Source organism: Girardinichthys multiradiatus, chromosome 5 (assembly GCF_021462225.1).
Source record: "Girardinichthys multiradiatus isolate DD_20200921_A chromosome 5, DD_fGirMul_XY1, whole genome shotgun sequence".
NCBI classification, from domain to species: domain Eukaryota; kingdom Metazoa; phylum Chordata; class Actinopteri; order Cyprinodontiformes; family Goodeidae; genus Girardinichthys; species Girardinichthys multiradiatus.
In genome coordinates this window covers 11,229,362-11,249,528 of record NC_061798.1, presented here as the reverse complement: position 1 = coordinate 11,249,528, position 20,167 = coordinate 11,229,362, and the positions used below count along the sequence as shown (strand labels likewise).

The window sequence follows — 20,167 nt, the reverse complement described above, 5'->3', positions numbered from 1 at the left end:
GGAAGACTTTTTATTACTTAGTTCTGCTTTTATTTAAAGGAATTAGAGTAAACGGGGCTGAACCTAACCAAGCTACTGCTCAGTTTTCAATACATTGTGCACAATTTGAGCTGCTTTATCACATAAAATCCAAATAAAATACATTGATGTTTGTGGAAGTGGAAAAGTTCAATGGGTAGGAAAACTACTGGAAGGCACTGCATATGATGAAAGACAAGTTGTAGTACAATTACAATCTTCACTGGGAACAGGGTACATGAGAAGCTGAGATTGTGAATAGACATCAAGAAACAACACAGAGTAGCACAAAAGTTAGTTTAATCATGAACCCATTCAGCAGTCATGTCAAAGATCCAACATCCGACAAGCAGTTCTGTTTACAGTATGTACATCAATTCACAGAAATCGTAAATTCATACTTTCAGGTATTCAAAATTAAATGGATCTTTTAAAATTATCAAAGGGCCCTCAATGGTTAACTGGTGACCCCAGCTTATGAGTAAAAGTAAAACTGCATATGACGCCACAACAATGTTTCAGATGAAGGAAAAATGAAAGGTATCCCACATTGTACTGGGATTAATTAGAGTTTCTCATAAAATACTAAAATGAATAAAACAAATGAGACTCAAAGCAAAGAGAAAAAAATGTGTTTCACCAGACATGTTCAACTGTTTATTAATGCAAATACTACTTTGTTTTTACTTTACTGCAACTAAAATATGGGGGTGCCTGTAGTCTAACTACTTTATGTATAAAACAAAGAAGGTTCTCTCAAACTGAACGAAGAGAATTTAAATGAGCTCCTCCTAACTGAGGCACTTGAAGTCTAAAAATCTGTCTTTAAGAATCTGTATCATGTTAAGGGTGGTGGACAGATGCTGCAAACATGGATGCATAAAATAAATGCATGCATAAAAGCAAGGTGACAGGAGGAAAGTTTACATGAGAGAGCAGCAATGGCAGGTTTTTCGATTGGGTGTATCACATTTCTCTCCCTGGCTATCTTTGTTTGGGCTCTGTGTCTCTGAACTGCCCAGGCTGTTTGATCCTGCAGATTCTTTGTACAGGTTGGAGGCTTGGACTTTCTGCAGAAGGGCCTCTTGTTCTCCAGACTCTGCCTCTGTGTTATGGTTCTCCGGGGGATGAGTCAGCAGCACCTCCTGGAACTCATCAGGCTTGCAGGCAGGTTCCTCCAATGCTACAGCTTCCTCTGGCACTGCTGGTGCTTCACCTTTGGTCTCGGCCTCTCTCTCTGGAATGAGAGCAGAAAGTGCTGCTTCAGAATAGATGGGGACCAAAGCCACAGTGGAGCCCACAGCATTTGTGGTTGATAGTGGCTGTGGGCCGTCTGGGTCTTCCAGTTTTTCATCATGGCCTTCAGCTTCTGTCTCTTCATCTGCATTGTTTCTTGGTGCTGCATCACCATTCAGGTCTCTTCCATCTTCTGATGATGGTTTTGCTTTGACAGCGGGATCAGCTGCTTCTCCATTCTCTGAATCCAGTGAAGTTTCTGGAGCCCTTTCTGTTTTCACTTCCTGCTCAGTGACCTCTGAAATCTCCTTGTCTCCCTCTGGAGTGTGCATGGACTCTTGCTGATCCTTCAGAGAAGAAAGGTGCCCAGGGACATCATTCCCTTCATCTGGGATGTACACACACGTTGCTCTCATCACCAGAGTCCCATCTCTGTTTTCCCATTCCTCATTCATGTTGGCATTTGGAACCTGATCAAATGCAGTCGCAGCAACACTCATCTCTGACTCCATCTTGACATTACTGGTATCCTCAGTGGTTCTGACAGGTCCAGTTATGTTTGTCTCACTCTGCCCTGAGGAGTCATGATTACTGCCTCTCTTCTAGTCTGGAGTGGCCCACGGGGAGAGGCGGCGGGCTGGGGTTGGTTTGCTTGTCTAGTGTTGGGGTTTACCCCAGTGGATGAGAGGGTCGCATCCCTGCACCTTCGGGTTGGGGAGAGGTCTCTGACTATCATTTCAGCCTACGGGCCGAGTGGTAGTGCGGAGTACCTGGCCTTCTTGGCGTCCCTGTCGGGGGTGCTGGATAGTGCCCCTCCCAGGGACTCCATTATTCTGCTGGGGGATTTCAACGCTCACATGGGAAAAGTCAGTGACACCTGGAGAGGCGTGATCTGGAGGAATGGCCTCCCCGATCTGAATCCGGGTGGTGTTTTGTTATTGGACTTCTGTGCTAGTCACGGATTGTCCCCTATATACCCACTACAGGGTACTCGAAGGTTTGCCCAACCGGTTCACATGTGTTTTGTGGACCTGGAGAAAGCATTCGACTGTGTCCCTCGTGATGCCCTGTGGGGGTTGCTCCAGGAGTATGGAATCTGGGACCCTTTGCTAGGGGCCATCCGGTCTCTGTACAAGCAGAGCAGGAGTTTGGTTTGCATTGCCGGCACTAAGTTGGACCTGTTCCCGGTGCATGTTGGACTCCGGCAGGGCTGCCCTTTGTCACCGGTCCTGTTCATAACTTTTATGGACAGGATTTCTAGGCGCAGCCAAGGTTCCGGGAGGGTCTGGTTTGAGGACCAGGGGATTTTGTCTCTTCTTTTTGCAGATGACGTGGTCCTGCTGGCCCCCTCTAGCCAAGACCTACAGCATGTGCTGGGGCGGTTCGCGGCCGAGTGTGAAGCGGCAGGGATGAAAATCAGCTCCTCCAAGTCTGAGGCCATGGTTCTCAACCGGAAAAGGGTGGCTTGTCGTCTTCAGGTTGGAGGGGAGTTCCTGCCTCAAGTGGAGGAGTTTAAGTATCTCGGGGTCTTGTTCACGAGTGAGGGAAGAATGGAGCGGGAGATCGACAGACGGATCGGTGCGGCTGCCGCAGTAATGGGGGCGCTGTGCCGGTCCGTTGTGGTGAAGAGAGAGCTGAGCCGAAAAGCGAAGCTCTCGATTTACCGGTCGGTCTATGTTCCTACCCTCACCTATGGCCATGAACTATGGGTCATGACCGAAAGAACGAGATCCCGGATACAAGCGGCTGAAATGAGCTTCCTCCATAGGGTAGCCGGGCACTCCCTTAGAGATAGGGTGAGGAGCTTGGCCATGCGGGAGGGGCTCGGAGTAGAGCCGCTGCTCCTCCACATCGAGAGGAGCCAGTTGAGGTGGCTCGGACATCTATACCGGATGCTTCCCAGACGCCTTCCTCGGGAGGTGTTCCAGGCACGTCCCACCAGGAGGAGGCCCAGGACACAGCCCAGGACACGCTGGAGGGACTATGTCTCTTGGCTGGTCTGGGAACGCCTTGGGCTCCCCCCGGAGGAGCTGGAAGAGGTGTCTGGGGAGAGTAACGTCTGGGAGTCTCTGCTGAGTCTGCTGCCCCCGCGACCCGGTCCCGGATAAAGTGGAAGACGACGAGTACAAGTACCTGATCAAATACCCAGCCAGAATTATGCTGATTGCTACCGAATCACATCATTGCTGCAGCTTGCTAATGTTTTTTTCCCTGCTTCTTAGCAGATGTTTCAAGAGTCCAGACTGTTTTATCAGGTATCTATTATCCTATATTCCTTCTTGATAGGAGTTTAGCATGTGTGTGAAGTGTGCTGTTTTTTAATAATGAAGATAATCAAATAACACAAGGTTACACTAAAAACAAGTTGTTTCTTTACTTTAAAAAGGGACTTTTATTAAAACCTCTGAAGTATTTTGTACAAACTTCTTTACTTCAGATATTCTGTGCACAGACGGAACCTGTGAAATAAAGGTAAGTAGTGAAAGAGATTAATGTGACATTAAATCTGTTAATGAAAGTTAAGAAGCAAAACTCAGTGGTCATAATTTAAAGATTATTAACCCATAAATGAGACAGATACATCTATGTTAAGACTCTTTTACAGATTGAAATGCCAACAGGGCTGAAAACAGATGTTTGCTACATAATAAGAAAATGTTTCCCGGAATTAAAAATGTATTCAGTCGTTTTTTGTTTCTGTTTTGTTCTCTGTTTGAGTGGCTGGATTAGTGCTGTCCTGTTCAGGGCACAGGTCCTTGGTGGGATCCATCACAACTGGTGGAGGTAAGTTCAAGCACTGTGCCTGAGCTCTGAACTCTTCAATCTCCATCTCCTCTAACTGTCTCCTCTTGCTGAACAGATAGAAATGTTGTCGCTGTTCTGACTCCACATCAAATTTCAGCAGGATGCAGTCATGACAGGAAGTATGGACGAAGGTCGTGGTGACATTGTCGTTTTTAAAGGTGAAGCTGTTGCCCTTCAGGGTGACATTGTATGATGCATAGTGGCAGTTGTCACCTGAACGGCTGCTGCGTCTGAAGAAGATGCCACTCTTGCCACTGTTGCTGGAAAACTCAGCGGTGGCGCTGTCTCTGCGTCTCAGTGGCTCCATGAGGGGTAAGTGGCTCAGGCTGCCGGCAATCATCGCCCTTCTGCCCTCCATACCGTGAAGGTCAAGTTGACCTAAAGGCCGCAGCAGATTTTCACATGCCAGAGGAACAGAGCAGCTCACAGATACGAAACAGAGGAGAAGAACGGCAGCAGCTACAGCCGACATGACTGCTTTAGATAAACTCTTCATATTCCCTGTACTTAAGCCTCAGTTACAGTATCCAAACACTGTGACCTTTCTAGTTATATATCTCTAAAACCTGCGGTTTGTTTCACAATTCTAAAAATACCAGCAAACGCAAATGTTTTATCTGCTGTGCATCCTGGGATTATGAAATGGTGGACTTTTAGCCACACCGTTATTTGTTGACTCTGGAAATGTACTGGCTGCTTTATCTTTGAGAAAGGGGTTTCAGTGGGTGAAAGGTACATCCTAGACGGGTCACCAGTTCATCACAAAGCAGCACAGAGACACAACAGATGATCATGAATACACACACTCATATGCTAGTTTTTGAATATAACATAATATAATTGTCAATGATGATCATAGAATCTGAAATTGGAAATATATTTTTAAAGAACAAATAACTGAAGAGCCAAAGTATTTTACAAGCAAACTCGTCACAACATGGAGAAGATGGTGGATAAATCATGGACCGCTTGGTTAAAGAATATATATAGAATGTATATTTTATTGGGATTTTTACATGACTATTCAACACACAGTAGCGCACAATGATGAACAGTAACAAAGTTGAAGCATTGCAAAGAAAATGGCGATTTGTTTTTAAAATTCATTATTAATAAAAATCAGAAAAGTGTGGCATGCATTTGTATTCAGCCTCCCTGGGTTGATACTTTGTAGTGTCACCTGTTGCTGCAGTTACAGACATACGTTTTTTACAGTATATCTAGAGAAGATTTGCTAATTGTTCTTTGAAAACAGCAATATTTTAGGTCTTGCCACTAATTCTGAATTGGATTCAGGTCTGAACTTTGACTGGGCCATTCCAACAGACAGATATATTTTGGTCTAAACTACGCTGTTGTTATTCTGGCTGCATGCTTAATGTTGTAGTCTTGCTGCAAGGTGAAACTCTGGCCCATTGTCAAGTCTTGCAGGTTTTCTTTAAGGGTTTCCCTGTATTTAGCTCTATCCTTTTCCCATCAGCTGTTTATGCTAAAGAAAAGAATACTCACTGTATGATGATGCCACCACCATTTTTAAAAGTAATACGTTTTCGTGATATGTAGGGTGTTAATTTTCTGCTACTTGCAGGAATTTGCATGTAGGCCAAAAAGTAAAATTATGGTGTCATCTGACCAGAGGATCTTCTTCCACATATTTGCTTTTGGCAGATTGCTGAGGGGAGTTTTTAGGTGATGGCCAGATCTGTGTAGAGCACAGCTATTAGTTGTTCTTTTAACAGATTCTCTTAGCTGAGCTGTGCATCTGCAGCTCCCCTAAAGTAACTAAAGTAACCATAGAATTCATGGCTGCATCTCCTTGCCAGGCCTGTCAGCTCAGGTGGACTGCCAGGTAAGTAGTTGGACTTGATGTTTTAAAGGGCATCAGAGTAAAGGGAGGTAAAATACAAATGCACACTGCTAGTGTGTCAGTTTATGTTTTTATATTTGAAAAACCATATACTATTTGCCCTCCTACTTTGTGTTTGTCTATCACATTAATGGTGCATTCCATTTGTACCTCCGAGTGGGAAATTTCAACTGGAACACCCCTGAAAGTTGGAATTACAAGTGGGAAAGTCGGGTCAACATGACCACACCTGACTTCCGCATTCAAGATGGCTGCTACTTGAATCTATAGTGGTAAAATATCCTTACTTTGACTGTTTTTTAGCAGTTCTTTCTTATTTATGTAACATTTAGTCAGTCGTACACGTACTACTTTTCAGTGTTTGTTAGTCGAAACGTTTAGGTGTGTGAATGGTTTTGCATGGTGCTGTATAATACCAGAAACCAAAAAATGAGGACTAAATTCCTACTTGATCATGCATATTTTTTATCTCCATGAAATAATATCAGTGAAGAAGAGCTTTTCAGGCTGTTTTGATTGCAGATTCATGTCTGATTATTTGGAAATTCTGGAAAATAAAATGTATGAAATGTCAAAAATGGATTTAGAAAAATCTGTGAAGTAGTTGAAATTGTGTAGTGAGAAAATATTTTATGCTTTGAAAAATGTTCCAGTGAAGTCCTTCACACACTGTGGAAGTTTAGTCTTCGTTCAGAAAGACTCTTTAGTGCTAAAAGAGAGGGAGAGAAAACCTCTCATGTCTTTTACTGCTGTTGCCCCTTTTTCAAATAAACTAAAGCTTCACATACTTGCATCACAGAAGTCAACATTTATTTTAGGTTCGATGACAGTTAAAGAATTATTACAGTATTACAATAGTGTCAGTTTTCAACTTAAACTTTCAAGGATCAAATCAAGAACACCAAATAAAGTCTTTCAGTGTTAATTAGGGATGGATTTAAGGTTTTCCTTAGTGTTAATTTTTCTGTGATTCTGTTTTCTCTTCAGTTTGATCTTCTGGAAATCATTCGTCTTGACACAGCTCCTTAGTGGGGTCCATCACAGCAGGCGGAGGCATGTTCAGACACTTCACTTGAGCTCTGAACTCCTCCAGCTCCTCCAGCTCCAGCTGCCTCCTCCTGCTGAACAGGTAGAAGTGAACCCTCTTTCCCGACTCCACATTCATGCGCATCAGCATGCAGTCATGGCAAGACGTGTGGATGAAAGCTGCGCTTAGGTTACTTTTGTCTGTCCCGTCAAAGGTGAAGCTGCTGCCTTCCAGGGTGATGTTGTAGGAGCTGTACGTGCAGTTGTCATGTAAACGGATGCTGCGAGTGTAGGAGATGCTGGTGTCACTGGTGCTGTTGGCAAAGTTCACAGAGGCACTGTCCCTCTGCTTGAAGCGCTCGAGGAATGGGGGTTGGCTCAGACTGCCCGCCACCAAAGCTCGCTTTCCCTCCAGATGTTGAGGATCAAGTCGAACTAAGGGCCGCACCAGCTCTTCGCAGGTCAAAGGAGCTGAATGGCTTACAGGCAACAAACAGAGCAGAGCAACGGTACACACAGCAGAAATCATCATGTTCTTTCTGAAGGCAGACACTAGGATAGAGATAATGAGGCAGACGGTGAAATTTGGCTGATTTTATAGTCCAGATATATGTGGTTTCACAATGCAGCCATTTTCCCCTGGGAAATTTTGGGATTGTGAAATCAAGTCTTAATCAGGGAACTGCTTGTGATTGATCACTCTGTGATATTCATGAACTTTCTCTCATCTGTTGTAAAGGCACTAAGCACACAACTGAAAAGCAACTTTTTTTTATTTCGGCACCCCGAATGAAGCTGCCTTCAAGTGTTTTGTGATTTCATGTCAAAAATAAAGTGCATATATTAGTAGTGGGTGAACAGAATAATAGAAGCAACAGCCAATTTTATGAGTTTATCATGAAAAATGTTAATTTAATCAAACATGTTTCGCTAACGAAATTATTTGCGACAGTAACAGCATCATAGATCATAAAATTTGAATTAGTTTTCCCTGTTAGTGTTTCTCGATTTGAAGAACATGTGATGTCTGTTACACTGAGGTGTATGCGGTAGTGCTCTAGAAGATTATTTTAAATCTAAGCTCAAGATTCCCATACAGTTTGCATAAACTCATCATAGGCATGGATCTCACATTGATTTTGTGCTATTGATCTAGGGTGGAATGATTATACAAAACACATCTATTCATTTTAAAACAAGAAGAGATAATTACTTGTGGATATGGATGTTCTCCAATTCACACAGGATTATGTCCTTGAGAGTATAGACACCAAGCTACCTGTAAGTAGGGGCTTGTGGGGTTGCTGTTGTCTGAATGTACAGTCAGCTCCTTTGTTTTTGTTACTGTTTAGGGGTAACCCAGATTGTAAGGTACTCTACTTCCTTCCTCATTTTTATTAGAGTCAAAACCTGCCACTACAGTGTCATCAGCAAACTTCAGAGGGCTCAAAACACATGTTTGTGGAGCTCCACTGTTCAGGATAATACTACCAGATGGGCTTCTCAGTCTAAATGCACAGAAAGATAGAAAGGAAAATATTGACCCGATAAAAATTGACCATCTTTACCAGTGTAGGAAATATAGTAAAAAAGGTGAACTCTGTACAAATCTGGAAATTCCTACTGAAGCAACACTATCAGTATCTGAGATCAGAGTCCATCCTAAATCTGCTGATAATTGGAATGTGAAAAAACAGGAATTTTTGGAAACCTCATCAAGGAGATAAAATACTTGTTAAATTAAAGGGATTTTGTGATTGTATATATGATTGTTTTCTGTGATATGAATCTGTTTATCAAGCAAAACAGACAGAAATGAACACAAGTTGGTTTGAGGTGTGAAATGCAACATATAGATTTATTAAGCTTATACTCAAGTCAAGCCACCAAAGTGGATTATGGCACTGGCCTTTTTAAACACATAAGTTTCACCTTCTTGTAATTGTGAATCAACAGGGTGTGAAGCAGTGGGAATAGTTAATGACTACAAATACAGTCTCGCTATGTGCAACTAAATGCCTTTAGAGGTCACCTAATTACTAAACCTAGTAAACGACTCAATTTGTGTTGATTTTACTCTTGGTGTAAAATCGAAAGCCTCAGATGTTTGTTAGAGAACATTAGTGAAGAAACAGCATCAGAAGACAGATTGGAGAGAAAGTTGAGGAGAAGTTTAAAGCAGAGTGAGGTTATAAAATAATATCCAAACCTTTGGAACTCTCAAGGAGCTCTGTCCTATCCATCATCTGAAAATAGGAAGAGTATGGAAGAAATACAAACATATTAAGACATGGACATCCAGCTAAACTAACCGGCCTAGCAAGGAGAGCAATTAATCAGAAGCAGCCAAGATGCCCTGGAGGAGCTGCAGAGATCAACAGTTCAGGTGGGAGAATCTGTCGACACGACATCTATAAGTTGTGCACGTTCTAAGCCTGACGAAGGCTGGCAAGAAGAAAGCCATAAGAAGTCCCATTAGGAAACCAGCCATGCAGGGGACATACCCAACATGTGTAAAGAAGGTGCTCTGGTAAGATGGTTTTTAATCTCCATGCAAAATGTTAGGTTTGATGGGAAACTAAAACTGTTCATCTTTTAATCCAGTATGCCCATTTTTAATAACTGTATAGTATTTTGTTCTTATGTAAATTTGCCCTTACAGTCTCTTAATCTTGGTTATCTTTTGTTTTCTTCTTTTGTTTTTATATTTTTACCTTTGTGTAAATCTGCATGCTTCCATTTGCCTTTCACTTTGCTACTGGTACACCTGAATGTCCCCACTGAGGGATAGGATATTTATAAACCGTTCTTTACTAACACAGCACCCCGCAGTAAAACATGGTGGTGGCAGCATCATGCTGTGGATATGCTTCTCTTCAGCAGAAACAGGGATGCTGGTCAGAGTTGCTGGGACAATGGATAAAGCTAAGAAGCTAGGAATTGTGACAACATATAACACTACAGAACAGCTTCTGTCTGAGACGTCCTGCACTGTCTGAAAAGTCTTCAGAATTATAGTTTGATTTCAGCGTTTTCCCATGTCTGGATAACTACGAAAAAGAAATTGAGAATTTATTTAATTGTCAAAAGTTGAACCTGAAAGTTTGGAGTTTTTATACAAAAAATGTTTATGAACCCTCAATGATGATATCTGAATTAAATTCTGTCGTCTATTAAAATTAGGGTCTATAGGAGATCTGGTTGTACCTATACATACCATAACACAATAGCTCATCTTTATTTTCAGTGTAAAAAGTGATGAATTTTGTTCCGGTAGAATGTGAGAATAGGCATAGGATTCTTCTAATGTATAATCCTCCATTTCAGTGGTGTTCAAACGTCTTTGTCATGTAGGCTACAACCATCGAGATCAATGTACTTGTGGTCACACAAATTCAAAAACATTTGATTAAAAAGTGAATGGATTTATTTTTACCAGCTCAACAGTAAAACATGCAACATTTTATTGAAATCAATAGTCTATTCATTAAAACAAAATACTGAAATAAATATAATAGAGTCTACTATTTTTGTAGAAAAGGGACCTGTTAATCCCTTTAGACAGATCTATAGAAAGGTCCTCATTCATCCATTGTCCATACCCGCTTTTCCGTGCAGGGTCGCGGGGCAGCTGGTGTCTTTCTCCAGCTGTCGTTGGGCTAGTGGGGTACACAGGTCACCAGACCTTCACAGGGCAACACAGAGACACACAACAAGGCACCCAAACACTTATGGCATTTTAGGAAGACCACTTAACCTAACAGTCATATTTTTGGACTGTGGGAGTACCCAGAGAGAACCCATGCACGCACAGGAAGAACATGCAAACGTCATGTAGAAAAATCCCAGGTAGGGATTTGAATCCAGAACTCTTGCTGGAAGGCCACACTGCTACCAACTCTGCCACCGTGTAGCTAGTTGTCATACATCTGCCATGATAATAGAAAGGCACACGACAATGTCCAACACTCTCTAAATCAATTGTTTTCTATCTCCTCGGGGAAGATTTTATTTGGGAATAATGGGATGTGGGTCAGATGCTTGCTGTACGCCTGCTGTATTTAGTCCAGTTTAATAAATGGGTGCACATAAGACTGCTTTCCAGTAAAAGTCCCTTGATGTCTGTGGTCTTATTCACTATATAATTAAAATGTTAAAAATAATGTTTAAAAAAGACAAATAATTTGTGTGGTTTTAAACATTTTCCATTTTAAGAAGATTTAAGTTTTATAGTAAAAATCTAAATCTAAATTAATTCAATAAGTGTCCATGAGTTGGCTGGCCAAATTTGAACTATTCTTAAAACAGTAGTAGAATTTTATTTAACCTTTATTTAACCCCATTAATCCAATTAAGATAAAGTATCTCTTTTACAAGAGAGACCTGGCCAAGAAGGCAGCAACCCAGTTATAATAATAAACAATTAAGAAATACAATATACATTAAAAACATTGGTCACATAACACACTCAGAGAGATCTGAGCTCAACAGCAGCCACAGGAGGACACATGCCCTCAAATGCTGTTGTCAACGCTGCTTTCTCTGCAGATCATCTTTTCACTTTAGAAGAATGTTAAGTTTTTCAACTTGCTTTTAGTAATGCAAATCTGAAAACCACATTTAAAAACACTTGTGTTGTGGAATAAATAGTTTTTAACCAAACTCAATCAGCTTTATTAAAAACCTTGCAAGAAAGAGCAGATTACAGCAGTCCGAGATGTGCTCAGAAGGTCTGTAGTTATTATCCTTATGCTAGTACTATCTACAGGGGTTGGACAATGAAACTGAAACACCTGGTTTTAGACCACAATAATTTATTAGTATGGTGTAGGGCCTCCGTTTGCGGCCAATACAGCGTCAGTTCGTCTTGGGAATGACATATACAAGTCCTGCACAGTGGTCAGAGGGATTTTAAGCCATTCTTCTTGCAGGATAGTGGCCAGGTCACTACGTGATACTGGTGGAGGAAAACGTTTCCTGACTCGCTCCTCCAAAACACCCCAAAGTGGCTCAATAATATTTAGATCTGGTGACTGTGCAGGCCATGGGAGATGTTCAACTTCACTTTCATGTTCATCAAACCAATCTTTCACCAGTCTTGCTGTGTGTATTGGTGCATTGTCATCCTGATACACGGCACCACCTTCAGGATACAATGTTTGAACCATTGGATGCACATGGTCCTCAAGAATGATTCGGTAGTCCTTGGCAGTGACGCGCCCATCTAGCACAAGTATTGGGTCAAGGGAATGCCATGATATGGCAGCCCAAACCATCACTGATCCACCCCCATGCTTCACTCTGGGCATGCAACAGTCTGGGTGGTACGCTTCTTCGGGGCTTCTCCACATCGTAACTCTCCTGGATGTGGGGTAAACAGTAAAGGTGGACTCATCAGAGGACAATACATGTTTCACATTGTCCACAGCCCAAAATTTGCACTCCTTGCACCATTGAAACCGACGTTTGGCATTGGCATGAGTGACCAAAGGTTTGGTTATAGCAGCCCGGCCGTGTATATTGACCCTGTGAAGCTCCTGATGGACAGTTCTGGTGGAAACAGGAGAGTTGAGGTGCACATTTAATTCTGCCGTGATTTGGGCAGCCGTGGTTTTATGTTTTTTGGATACAATCCGGGTTAGCACCTGAACATCCCTTTCAGACAGCTTCCTCTTGCGTCCACAGTTAATCCTGTTGGATGTGGTTCGTCCTTCTTGGTGGTGTGCTGACATTACCCTGGATACCGTGGCTCTTGATACATCACAAAGACTTGCTGTCTTGCTCACAGATGCGCCAGCAAGACGTGCACCAACAATTTGTCCTCTTTTGAACTCTGGTATGTCACCCATAATGTTGTGTGCATTTCAATATTTTGAGCAAAACTGTGCTCTTACCCTGATAATTGAACCTTCACACTCTGCTCTTACTGGTGCAATGTGCAATCAATGAAGACTGGCTACCAGGCTGGTCCAATTTAGCCATGAAACCTCCCACACTAAAATGACAGGTGTTTCAGTTTCATTGTCCAACCCCTATAGGTATCTCAACAGATGTCTGGGAAACTTTGGCCTGGCTCGGATGAGCAGCATTGTAACTCTTCAGAAAGAATGTAGGAAAAGATGAAACCTTGACCCTATGGGAGAGATCCATCGTTGTCTTTATGTGGTAACATAACAGAAGAAAATATAATGAGCTTTAACATAAATCTGACTCTACACCTGGAGTGGGCAGAGTGAATACTTTTTTGAGGTTATACAAATAATAAAAGATAAGCTAGACATTATTTCACTAAATCTGATAACTAAGTAAACATCATTAAGCCCCATTTCTCCAGCAAGATTTGGCTCTTTCTAAAATATTCCCTTAATAATATTTCTTCAAATATTATTTCAATAAGTAAAGGCAGCTAATGAGACACTGTTGAGTATTAAATCATCCAGAAGGTTGGTTTCATTCAGCAGATCATTCTTTAAAACATTATTTTATTAAAATAATATTTTATCTGATCTTGCATTGTGAATGGTTGTCTAAGTTGGTTCCAAGACTAACTTAACTTCACTTCCAGATTCTTCAAGATAATCCTTGGTTCTCAAACATAAACATTGTATGGTAATGTTGCATCACTCTTTTGGTCATGATTTCCAATCATCTTTAATCAACTTGTTTATATTGTACATATTCCATTAGTCTTTGTTATCCTTTAATTCTGCTTGGTAGTTTAGTTGGATTGTTTTAGCATAGTAAAGAGTTTGTTGATTGAAATATGTTTGACTTTGAGTTGACTTATGTTTGTTAATGAATTCTTGTATTTTTAAGAAATTGTGTGAATTCATTCTCTGTGTGCAGAGTTTATGCTGTTCAATAATGTCAGAACTTGGCTCATCCCTTTCAATTTTGTCCTAATATCATCGCCTTACTGGGCTGGTATTCACAGGACAACCCTTAACAGACCGAAATATTATTTGATAAATATTAAAATATTAATATTAAATAATATTCTCAGATTCATAATCACAACAACTGGGCCATTCTAATACACAAATATGCTTCATTATAAACCATTCCATTACAACTCTGGCTGTATGTTTTGGGTCACTGTCCTTCTGGAAGCTGAACCTCAGATCATCTGCCATGTATTTACCTCCATCCAACTTCCCAACAACTCTGACATCCCTATCCCTGCTAAAGAAAAGGATTCCCACAGCATGATGCTGCCACCACAATGTTTCACTGTGGGCATAGTGTGTTCAAGGTGCAGTGCCAGCTTTGCAAAACAGACACAATCTTCAATACTGGTCTCATCTCACTACAGTACCTTCTTCCACCTTATCTGGGTCATAGGCATAGCATAAGGTGCACTTTAAATAGCACGGCAGCTCCTCCAGAGTTACCATGGGCCTCTTGGCTGCTTCTTTGATTAATGCTTCTTGGCATGTAAGTGTAGGTGGACACCCATGTCTTCATAGGTTCGCATTTTGGAATATATACTCTTCCCATTTTAAGATAATATAACAGCATTCCTTCATATATCCAAACTTGGAATCTTGCTTGATGACCTAACCATGCTTCAGACGTCTCCACAACTGTATCTCTGACCTTTCTGCTGTGTTCCTTGGGCTTCCTGATGCTGTTTATTCAATAATATCCTCTAACAAACCTCTGAGGCCTCCACAGAACTGCTTCACTTATACTGAGATAAAATCACACAAAGGAAGACTTTTTATTACTTAGTTCTGCTTTTATTTAAAGGAATTAGAGTAAACGGGGCTGAACCTAACCAAGCTACTGCTCAGTTTTCAATACATTGTGCACAATTTGAGCTGCTTTATCACATAAAATCCAAATAAAATACATTGATGTTTGTGGAAGTGGAAAAGTTCAATGGGTAGGAAAACTACTGGAAGGCACTGCATATGATGAAAGACAAGTTGTAGTACAATTACAATCTTCACTGGGAACAGGGTACATGAGAAGCTGAGATTGTGAATAGACATCAAGAAACAACACAGAGTAGCACAAAAGTTAGTTTAATCATGAACCCATTCAGCAGTCATGTCAAAGATCCAACATCCGACAAGCAGTTCTGTTTACAGTATGTACATCAATTCACAGAAATCGTAAATTCATACTTTCAGGTATTCAAAATTAAATGGATCTTTTAAAATTATCAAAGGGCCCTCAATGGTTAACTGGTGACCCCAGCTTATGAGTAAAAGTAAAACTGCATATGACGCCACAACAATGTTTCAGATGAAGGAAAAATGAAAGGTATCCCACATTGTACTGGGATTAATTAGAGTTTCTCATAAAATACTAAAATGAATAAAACAAATGAGACTCAAAGCAAAGAGAAAAAAATGTGTTTCACCAGACATGTTCAACTGTTTATTAATGCAAATACTACTTTGTTTTTACTTTACTGCAACTAAAATATGGGGGTGCCTGTAGTCTAACTACTTTATGTATAAAACAAAGAAGGTTCTCTCAAACTGAACGAAGAGAATTTAAATGAGCTCCTCCTAACTGAGGCACTTGAAGTCTAAAAATCTGTCTTTAAGAATCTGTATCATGTTAAGGGTGGTGGACAGATGCTGCAAACATGGATGCATAAAATAAATGCATGCATAAAAGCAAGGTGACAGGAGGAAAGTTTACATGAGAGAGCAGCAATGGCAGGTTTTTCGATTGGGTGTATCACATTTCTCTCCCTGGCTATCTTTGTTTGGGCTCTGTGTCTCTGAACTGCCCAGGCTGTTTGATCCTGCAGATTCTTTGTACAGGTTGGAGGCTTGGACTTTCTGCAGAAGGGCCTCTTGTTCTCCAGACTCTGCCTCTGTGTTATGGTTCTCCGGGGGATGAGTCAGCAGCACCTCCTGGAACTCATCAGGCTTGCAAGCAGGTTCCTCCAATGCTACAGCTTCCTCTGGCACTGCTGGTGCTTCACCTTTGGTCTCGGCCTCTCTCTCTGGAATGAGAGCAGAAAGTGCTGCTTCAGAATAGATGGGGACCAAAGCCACAGTGGAGCCCACAGCATTTGTGGTTGATAGTGGCTGTGGGCCGTCTGGGTCTTCCAGTTTTTCATCATGGCCTTCAGCTTCTGTCTCTTCATCTGCATTGTTTCTTGGTGCTGCATCACCATTCAGGTCTCTTCCATCTTCTGATGATGGTTTTGCTTTGACAGCGGGATCAGCTGCTTCTCCATTCTCTGAATCCAGTGAAGTTTCTGGAGCCCTTTCTGTTTTCACTTCCTGCTCAGTGACCTCTGAAATCTCCTTGTCTCCCTCTGGAGTGTGCATGGACTCTTGCTGATCCTTCAGAGAAGAAAGGTGCCCAGGGACATCAGTCCCTTCATCTGTGATGTACACACACGTTGCTCTCATCACCAGAGTCCCATCTCTGTTTTCCCATTCCTCATTCATGTTGGCATTTGGAACCTGATCAAATGCAGTCGCAGCAACACTCATCTCTGACTCCATCTTGACATTACTGGTATCCTCAGTGGTTCTGACAGGTCCAGTTATGTTTGTCTCACTCTGCCCTGAGGAGTCATGATTACTGCTTCCTTTGCCTGTGCCCCCACCATTTGTCAAAATAATTGCAGTTTTATGCTCTGGTGGACTTGGGTTTATTTTGACTTCATCAACAGGTGTTCCTTTAAAAAAAAGGTAAATGAATTATAAATTATTATTAATTATAAATAATTTGCAAATACTGTTTTATTTTTCCCCAAACTTGTTTCTAAATGTAAATAAATTGTGTTATAAAAAGTTTCAATATTCATTTACAAAATGAGTATTGAAAAAAACAAAAAACAGGTAAATAGATGAATAACATCTGATGATCTGAACAGTTTGTGTAAAACCTGTCAGTTATACATTAGTATTTTCATAATAATAATTAAAAAAAACTAGCACTCAAATTCATTATGAAAGCAAAGAAAGATAAAGGACAGTGCATATATATGAACTATGAAGAAAGTGGTATTAATAATGGTGTTCAGAAGATTCATCTACGTATTGACAGCGACTGACTGTTTTCATTGGCTCAACACGGTAAGGGTTATCTGGGTTTACACCCAAAAATCAAACACAAGGCTTTATCATTTATTTTCTAACAAACTACAGTTTTAAAATGTTTACAGCAAACATCCATCTCTTGTGTACTGAAGATCTTTGAGGGAGGAGGTTGGAGGAACAGCAAGCTAACACTGCTGTCTTCTCTTACTTGTTACGACTGGTTGGTTTTTCAGCTTTTAATGTGCTCTCTTTGCTCTTCTAGTTATTCATGTGTAGACAAGAATATCATGACCAGCTGTTCTCCTGCTTTATAAACTAAGTGCTTTGCTTTGAGCGGCATAGTTCCCTAATGTGTCGTAACAACAGCGTGCTGCGTGGTGTTTAGGCCTCCATTGTTGCACAGACGGGGTTCAGCTGAACCCCGTCTGAGAAGGTCACATGAAACAGGACAGACAGGAAGTGGCAGCTAAGGCGCATTGCTGCCCCCAACAGGTCAGCTGTAAAAATTTAACAATGTTCTGTTTAAATTGCAAACCCACCACTGCAGCTTATTGGATCTACTGCACTGCCATTATTTCTGTCCATCCAGAAATGTTAATGCCTGGTTGGTAAAAGTCATTCCCCTCTGATCTGTTGGGTAATGCAGTTCTCTTATACCCAGGGCCAAATCTAGGAATTCGCAGGCCCCTGGGGCAGTACCAGTTTTAATGCCCTACCCATACACTCAATTACACAAGCAAATGAGCAGATGAACTCATAATTAGATACACATCAGCTTAAAGGTTTTCTAGCCTAGTCTGCATTAGAAATAGCTTTTGCTTAAAACATCTTCATGAGCATAGCATAATGTCTGAGAACTGTGTTTATCCACTTAAAAATGACACAAAATTTTAGAGAAACTACCTGAATGTGGAGAAATAAAGAAGTCACTGAAGAATAAGTGTGGCTTGCAAATATTATATATATGCACACTCAGCACCACTCCAACACCCGGCATAATTCTAAGACCTCAGGGTCGTAAGCATTTCTCCAGTTCATGCATGGGAGTCTTTCTAGTTCGCACATGCACAAAGGAAATCCAGTTGAGCTGCTCCTATGGTTCACTTATCAATGACGTGTATTTTCTTCAGATTGGGGATAGGAGTCAAAGTTGTGGCTGTGTTTAGTTACAAATCATTTCTGAATCAGAAAGTGGTGGGGCCTAAGAATGTTGAGGCATGAGAATATTGCCAGCAATTGTCCACTTCTTGAACATGCACTGAAAGTGCATAAACTCCTTTTAACAGGATACCAGACAAAATGCTGGTATCCTGCAAAATCCATGCAGCAATTTCTCTGGCTGCATGGATGATGCCGCTAATGGTCCACTGCAGTCAAACAAGTACAAGTAGATGTCCTTAACATGTCCTTTGGTGAGCTTCAAATACTTAACAGTATTTGAAGCTCACCAAAATCTCTACAATTTTTTTTACTGGTCACTGGTTAGCAGTTACATTGGTATGGCATGAAATATTCATGGATGGCCCCTTTAAATAGCAATGCTGTATACTACAGTGTATACAAAACATTAGAATCAGGGAGAGAGCGTAAATTATTAAGGGTGAAAACACAACAGAACATTCTTGCAAAGGGTGAATTGCAAAGAAACTCCTGCTGTGGTTCTTCTACACTCCTTAAGTAAAGGAAAGGCTCAGTAATTTACACTTTTAACATAGGAGTTTTTTGTTACACAGCAGTAAAGCTAAAGTCTGAACAGAAGAATATTCTCGAAAGTAAAGTTTTGTTTCCAAGTCTGTTGTGTCCTCATCAGTAAACAAAAAATGTGATAACATTTTTTGTTTACTGATGAGGACACAACAGAATTGTTCTGAGACTTATTATGTAGAGTAAAAACTCATCTTGAGACTATAAATACAATTGAAGATAAGTGCACAAAATGCAGCAGTATAGCTGACAGTGTCGGTGTAGCTTTTTCATACTGGCTTGTTTCAAAAAACGTTCTGGGTTTGAAACTATGCACCGTATTCTTATGACCCATAATGCTTTGCGTGAATTTTGTTAATAACTTCTAAAGCAACATTTGTTCATGTAAAAAATGTATTAGAGTAAAAACAGATTATAATGTGGGAATACCAACTTTTACATCTTTAAAGGGACAGTGTAATCATAGCTGGAACTTCATCTTTCAGTAAATTGAGAGGATGACCTAAAGAAATAGCCTATGATCATGTATACCAGAGTTCTTAGCTGTTTAATGAACTCCAGTATTACAGATCGTAAACAGATTTATTAATTAATTTGAATTCTTTTTACTTTTCTGGTGTTTCCGATGCTATTTAATCACTGAAAGCTCAATAACGGTGTATTGAGCTCCGTATAAGAGGGCTCACAGAAGGATGTACTTCATGAGGAGGGTAAGATCTTTTAACCTCTGCAGGAAACTACCTGGTGGTGTTTTCTCAGTCTATGGTCACCAGTGTTTTCCCATATGCTGTGGTGTGCTGGGGTGTGAGTACTTTTAAGGAAGACCATTCCAGACTGGAGAAACTGATCAGGTGGGCCAGCTCAGTCATCAGCACAAAGCTGGACTCTTTGGCGACAGTAGCAGAGAGGAGAATACTGCACAAACTCCTGGCTATTCTAGACAAAGCCAGCCACCCTCGTCACACTGTCATCAGCAGCCAGAACTGCCTGTGCAGTGGGTGACTGCTGCGTTCCGAGTCCAGGACCGGCTGAAAAATTGCTTTGTCCCCCATGCAATCAAGCTGTTCAACTCCTCATTGGGAAGAAGGAGGGCCAACAGGAGCACATTAAAAGTACAGAGACTGTGGGACTGTAGGACTCCGGGGTGAGGTGGGGGTCTGTCTGTCTATCTATCTATTCTAGGTAGAGATGTCTGGTTGTAGGTTTATAATACAGTCATGGATGAACAGAACAGGATGTCATGCACTGCTGAATGATTCATTATCATAGAAAGTAACTACACTACCTGTTATTTCTTAAACTGATAATTATACTTGATCAGCTCTCAGCAGTACTAGTAATGATTTTCTTTTTGGTGAGTTGCAGCCAACCATGACATGGATGAAAGATTTTCCACCATGGGTTTTTTTTTTGGATGAAGTGAAAAGAGCAATCAATGACCATAAGTGGTCATTGAAACTTAGATTTCGTCTTGCTTCCTTATCTGTTAATATCC

At 41.0% G+C, this 20,167-nt stretch overlaps 1 protein-coding gene across 6 annotated transcripts in view; it reads right to left on the bottom strand.

Moving 5' to 3' along the window:
* Positions 1–301: 301 nt before the first annotated feature.
* Positions 302–20,167, bottom strand: part of palm3 (paralemmin 3) — a 74,878-nt gene continuing 55,012 nt past the window's right edge. For 5 of the 6 annotated variants that reach the window (XM_047364896.1, XM_047364898.1, XM_047364902.1 and 2 more), the window contains one exon: positions 14,964–16,604. In XM_047364896.1, coding sequence (XP_047220852.1) covers positions 15,604–16,604 — 1,001 coding nt within the window. In that variant the 3' untranslated portion in view covers positions 14,964–15,603. Of the gene's footprint in view, positions 1,850–14,963; positions 16,605–20,167 lie in introns of those variants that run through there. The other variant, XM_047364897.1, reaches the window with a different exon arrangement.